A 5531-nucleotide genomic window follows, 5' to 3' on the forward strand; every position below is an offset into this window, starting at 1 on the left:
CCCTTCCCCCGCCATCACATCCGTAGATGTCTCGAAGCTCCAGCGCTCGGTGGAGTGCTGGCTCACTGAGCCAGGCTCCCCTTCTGACCTGTCCACAGCTCTCGGAGCTCCACTTTGCAGCCCAGATCTCTCAGCGCAGCTTTGGCCACATCGTCGCAGTCCTTGTGTGCTGCACGAGCTTCTGTTATCAGGTTCTCGGCTCCCATCTCTAAGATGGGCTGAGAAAAGTCCCGGCTCCGGGAGACCAGGTTGCGGATCAGCATGCACGCCTGTTTCTGAGGAGAGAGGTGAGCGAGAGCTTCGTGTCTTTCGTACGGAAAGACCAGCCTCGCCGGATGCCAGCACACGCAAAGCAGATCTGGCTCGAACTAAGGGATCTTTTCCGGGCAACCCCACACGAGATGCTGGAGACAGCAACAAACTATTTCCTGGAAGACTAAAATCTACGGACAAAAACGTGGCTGCTATTTCACATGGAATTTTATGCAAGCAAACCTCCTGGTTCTGTTGGACCACGACAGAGCCAGGCAATGCCAAGCACTTCTTTAAAACAATGCTAAGCCAGAATTCTGCAGTTACAGCAGACCCACCTTTCCACCTGCCTGTACACTGTTCCAGACACCTTCCTGGCACTTAGCTTAAACTACACTTCCAGAAAATTATTTCCTGTGGTATCTGAATAGTCTGGAGTGCACAAAAGTGGACACAGAACCTACTGGGATTTGCATGAGAAACCAGAGGTGAACTTCTTGCCATGTAGGTGTCTTACTCTCTCTGGAGAATAAATGGCAACGTCTCCTACAAGACAGGTAACATCAGAGCACAGACTGGGGCTGGAAGAGCCCATCCTCATCCTGCTCTTTTGAGGAGAAGTAATGCCTGGGTGTGAAGCGTGTTGCTTAAACCTGAGTTCAGGTGGATCTGAAACCCAAACTTTGCTCTGATCACATCAGGGTGACAGATGCAGGGAGTCCAGCGTTCAGGTGCCACACTCCAAGCACACGCAGGACCTTCTGGTATTTGTCAAGGAAAGGACAAAGCCCCACGGAAGCAGTGAACAGTGCCAACACCCAGCCCGAACCCATAATCAAGTGCTGAGAGGCACATACCTGTACGGCCACTTCTCGGGGGTGCGCTTTCATGGCCTCGAGGGCTGCCAACGCCCCTCCACCCTCCATGATGGCGCTGCAGTTCTCCGGTTTGCGCAATGCCAGCATGCACAAGGCTGCACAGCCCTGCTCACAGATCTGCAAGGCAAAGGGGAGGAGACGCTCGCTGCCTGGACACGTTGCTTTGAAGAAAAAAAACTCCAGTGTTTGGAGTTTGTTTCCTTTTATGACAATTATTCAAATTATTTTTTGGGGGTTTTTTTTGAGTTTCTTCCACTGAAACACCCTGCTTCCCTGGCATGGAAACCTGGCCTTACACCCGAGAGGCATAAACATAACCAATGTCCCCCAATTCTGGAACAGGACAAAACCCTAACAGACTAAGGTGGACGCGCATTTCCACGAGCATGCGCTTAACCACTGTGCAGCAACTGGGTGCTGAAGGGTTAATACAGTGCTCAGTTGCAGCACGTATCTGCTCTCAGCATGAGCTGCTGATCACAACTCAGAGCGACGGTGGGTCGTTGCCCTACACAAGACAAGGCAATGCAGCCCAAACCTGCTCTCTATTCCCGGCCCTGGAGGGACTTCATCGGCCTCTCAGCGCGTACCTGAGGGTTGGTAAGGTGATGGCTTATAGCCAGCACAATGAGATCCGTTCCCCCAGCGTTAACGATGGCATCTTTCACGTCGTCGTTACCCGCAACCGCCCGGATGGCGCTCAGCACCTGCTTCACCACGTCCTGCGATCGTCAGAAAGAGAACAGCTCAGAAAGCTACAGGAAGAGTTTTACAGACTTCCGAACGGCAAGCAGGATGTCCCCCAGCAGCTCCATTCACACGGCTGTCATCCTCAGTCATGAACAGCAACGCTATTCCCAGGCACTCACACCTCAGACACACTTTCTCGCTTGACAGTATAATAAGGAATGTCGTTAGTTTGGCAAAGGTTTCCAAAGAAACTTAAGAATCAAACACCGGTCCTGTGGGACTCGGGCATCTAAATCCTCCTGAATCTCTTCTAGCTAGAACTGTGGGAAAAGAGAGGTTCAGTTTTTCTGGGAGCAAGCAGAGATCTGCTTGTGGAGCGTGGAGGAGCAACGTGAACAAGGAGCTCAGAATTACTGCATTCTTACCTGACAGAGCCACCTGTAACCTAGTTCTGTATGTCAGACCCTAAATCAGCACCAACGGTTGGCTTTCAACCTTAATTGCACCTGAATTATGGCACAGTCCGAGGCCCGCTCGCAGCCAGGTCGTTAACGTGACAAGCACGCCGTGCTGCGCTACCTCCGCTCCCACGTCCGCTTCCGATCACTCACCGGATGGTTGATGCAGTCAGCCAGGAGAGACACCATCAAGTTTAGGCCACCAAGGTCCACAATTTCTTGACAGAATTCATTCCTGACAGAGAGGCGAGAAAGGGTGGCACAGAGTTCACTGAGAACACTGGAGTTATCTGTGAATGCTGCAGAGGAGAGATAATGCGTGGAGTAACTAGGAGGGAGGAGAGCTGCAGAGTCAAGACGTTTACTTTGTTTCATCAAAAAAAAGAACCAGGAAAGAGTTGTGTAGTAAAACACATCAGCACAGATGACATCCTGTTCACCCTGCATCTAGACACAGGCAGAACCTCTCTCCTCGGCAGGAACGCAGCACCTCAGCAGGGATGACGTGCCTGTAAACCTGCGCTGGGCTGTAAACCACTCCCTGGGCAGACCGACAAGTAGCTCGGATAACCGCCACCGCAGGGGAACGGGCACACCGGTGTTTCTCTCCGGGCACACGGGGGAGCAGGCACACCGGTGTTCCTCTCCATGCACAGCTCACCACGAGAATTAAACGTCATTTTAGCGGCAAATTTCTGACTCACCTCTGGGGAGCTTCCCAGCTACAACAAAGCACACATGATTCAACATTGGGATCAACAGTCAGGGGTTAATTTTACCTTTTGCAGCTTCAATGAGGACTCTTAACCCATCGTTTTCCAACACAATCATTTTGGCATGATCGTGAGCATGCCCAAAGGGCACGCGGATGTCATCATCGAACGTCATGATCCTGAGCGCTGAGGAGGCCGTTCGGACGACATCGGCGTTGCCTCCGTGCTGGACAATAGCTCCAGTCAGAACGGGGAGAACCCCACCTTTCACAAAGTCCTGACGATTCTGCTCGTGTTTCAGGCAGGCATGCCGAACGCATCGGATCCCGGCCAGTGTCATTTCCGCATCCTCCCTATACTCTCTCAGAGTCTGCAGCAAGAGATCCTGGCCAGCGGCATCAAGTAGGTCTGGCTGCCCATCCAGGATGGCAGACAGAGTATAAAAGGCTTGCAGCATTAAATTCCTGTCTCCTGAAGCCAACTGGCAGGCAGAGAACACCACGGAGTAGGCACCACGTTGCCCAGCCAGGGCGCGGAACGCCAGCTGTTCTTTGCACTGCTCAGTGAAGACCACGAGCTGGTTGTCCATCTCGGCCAGATCAGCGTCAGCCACGGCTCTCCCCAGGGAATCTAAAGTCTAAAGAAGAGAACAAGAGTCGCTTTTTGAACTATGAAGGAACCTGAACAGTTCTTTATAGTAAAATTTGTTCCTTTATAACAACAGCCTTCTTGTAAATCTGAAATCAGCATGGCCTGAGAAACGGCTGCCCCAAAGAGCAGCATTTTGTCTTCACACGCAGGGCCCTCGGCATCTCTCTACCTCTGCCGCCCATGTCACGCTGTCACCATGGGGAAGGTGAGCTGGGTCCAGCTAGCACACGTCACCAGGTACGTGTCAGCAGTGCGCCCAAGCGTTGTTATATTCTCGCTGGTGAGGGACTGTAGTCAGCCGTTTCATCTACCCTCAGATGGGCCAGATAACAGCCACCACACTGAGTTTACCTGACACCAGCACAACCTGCTCCTCCGTCACCAACAGCAGTCTCTGCGTTCCCTCGCGCAGAACGCCACGACTTCCTGCCTCACGAACACTCCCACCGAAAAGTGCAAGCAAACCCTCTCAACTTTTACATCATTCCTAGTTTGCAGGATAGATGGGATTAACTGCTTGTCAAGGAGAGCCCAAGGAAACGGAAGAGAGGCAGAAGATGCGCCTCACTGTTCTTAGTCTATTACTTAAACTGTTACATAATCCTGGTCCTTAGAAGACAACATAAATTTGTGCTCCTACCAGCAAAATTTCATGCTTTTGACCATTTTCAGAGGCAGGCTGCCGAACAGCTTTCACAATATTGCTTAGGTCAACACCTAAAAAGAAAAACAGCACCAAGATTAATATTAGTTACGGCAGCTTCGGTAAAATTTGTCAAGTTAACCACAGTGAACAAAGACAGGCTTGTCAGAAAGCGCGGATCAGCGCACAACGATGCTGCAAGGCTGTCAGAGTTCTGGCTAACTGCAGCGGTCAAAGATCCCCTGGAACACAGCATCGGTGCCAGCCAAACATCAGCTGGGGGAAACCGAGGAGTTCAGTCTCAGTCACCAAACCACACCCTGCGGGTTCGCCTGAAACAGTTTTCAGCCAGAGTCACCCCAAGACACCAGGTTAGCGTTAACAGTGGCTGTGCCACACCTCACAGAGGCTTCTTTTCAACACTGGCCGATCAGTCTTCACATGCAGGTTCTCTTAGGTTCCGAGATATGTAAAAACTCGGTCTGCAATAATCTGAACTACAGAAGTGGATGACTTTACAGTACCTTGGGACTCAAACTGCTGCACAGCTTCTCTCACAGCTTCTTCGGGATCCATTTCAAATTCTGTAATGTTTTCTTGCACGGCATCATCAAACGTTTCCTGCGCAATCTGTTTCGAACCCATTTTACTCGAATGGGATAAACGGCTTCTCGTCCTGTCATTAAGACAGCCCATAATTAGCTCTGGTGCAAAATCTTCTAAGGTTATTCAGAGACAAAGGAAGCCATTTGCTCTTTTCCAAAAGAAAACCACAGAACTCGGAACCAAAGATCTATGGTCAGAAGAATAATTTTTTTGTTTTTAACAGGCAGAAGCATATCAATTAAAAGAAATAAGGAGGAATTACAGAGGCCTGGGATTTGGACTGGGAAGCTGCTGTCGATCTGCTGCAGATGGGTGTGTTAGTGTGACACGGCTCTCACTGCCCCTCACCTGCTGGAGGGGCAGAGGGGGCAGCCTGCCCAGCTACACACGGTCCTGCGACCCCACACACACGAGGCCTCACGCTCCCTCGAGCCCGGAGCCCCTTGGCCTACCTCTGTCCCCGCTCCCACCGCGGGGCCCATTTCACTCCCTCATCACTCTCAGCAGGGCCAGGTGGGCCCACCCCCTCAGTCTTTCGGCGAGGCCTGCCCCGGAGAAGGCCCAGGAACAGGTACTGGGGGAGCTGCCGGGCGCACAACGGGCCTCGGTTCTCCTTACGACCCACCTCCGAACCTCGCCG

General features: G+C 51.9%; 1 protein-coding gene across 1 annotated transcript; it reads right to left on the reverse strand.

The window, feature by feature from the left end:
• Positions 1-3: 3 nt before the first annotated feature.
• On the reverse strand, positions 4-4930 carry ARMC6 (armadillo repeat containing 6). Its single transcript, XM_010156243.1, has 7 exons — positions 4810-4930; positions 4283-4359; positions 3058-3628; positions 2432-2577; positions 1721-1852; positions 1110-1247; positions 4-275 (listed from the first exon to the last, which is right to left on the reverse strand). The coding sequence occupies exons 1-7, from the start codon at positions 4928-4930 to the stop codon at positions 63-65; spliced, it is 1398 nt and encodes a 465-aa protein (XP_010154545.1). The 3' UTR covers positions 4-62.
• Between the last annotated feature and the right edge of the window lie 601 nt (positions 4931-5531).

Source organism: Eurypyga helias, unplaced genomic scaffold (genome assembly GCF_000690775.1).
Source record: "Eurypyga helias isolate BGI_N326 unplaced genomic scaffold, ASM69077v1 scaffold22207, whole genome shotgun sequence".
In the NCBI taxonomy this organism is placed as follows: domain Eukaryota; kingdom Metazoa; phylum Chordata; class Aves; order Eurypygiformes; family Eurypygidae; genus Eurypyga; species Eurypyga helias.

Bases quoted from the DNA above. Each gene is read 5' to 3' on its own strand.
- ARMC6 (XM_010156243.1), bottom strand. From the start codon at position 4,930: ATGGGTTCGAAACAGATTGCGCAGGAAACGTTTGATGATGCCGTGCAA. The intron at 4,360-4,809 runs GTACTGTAAAGT...TTTTCTTTTTAG, and splicing joins GCAGCAGTTTGAGTCCCAAG to GTGTTGACCTAAGCAATATT. The intron at 1,853-2,431 runs GTGAGTGATCGG...TGACGATCGCAG, and splicing joins CTGACTGCATCAACCATCCG to GACGTGGTGAAGCAGGTGCT.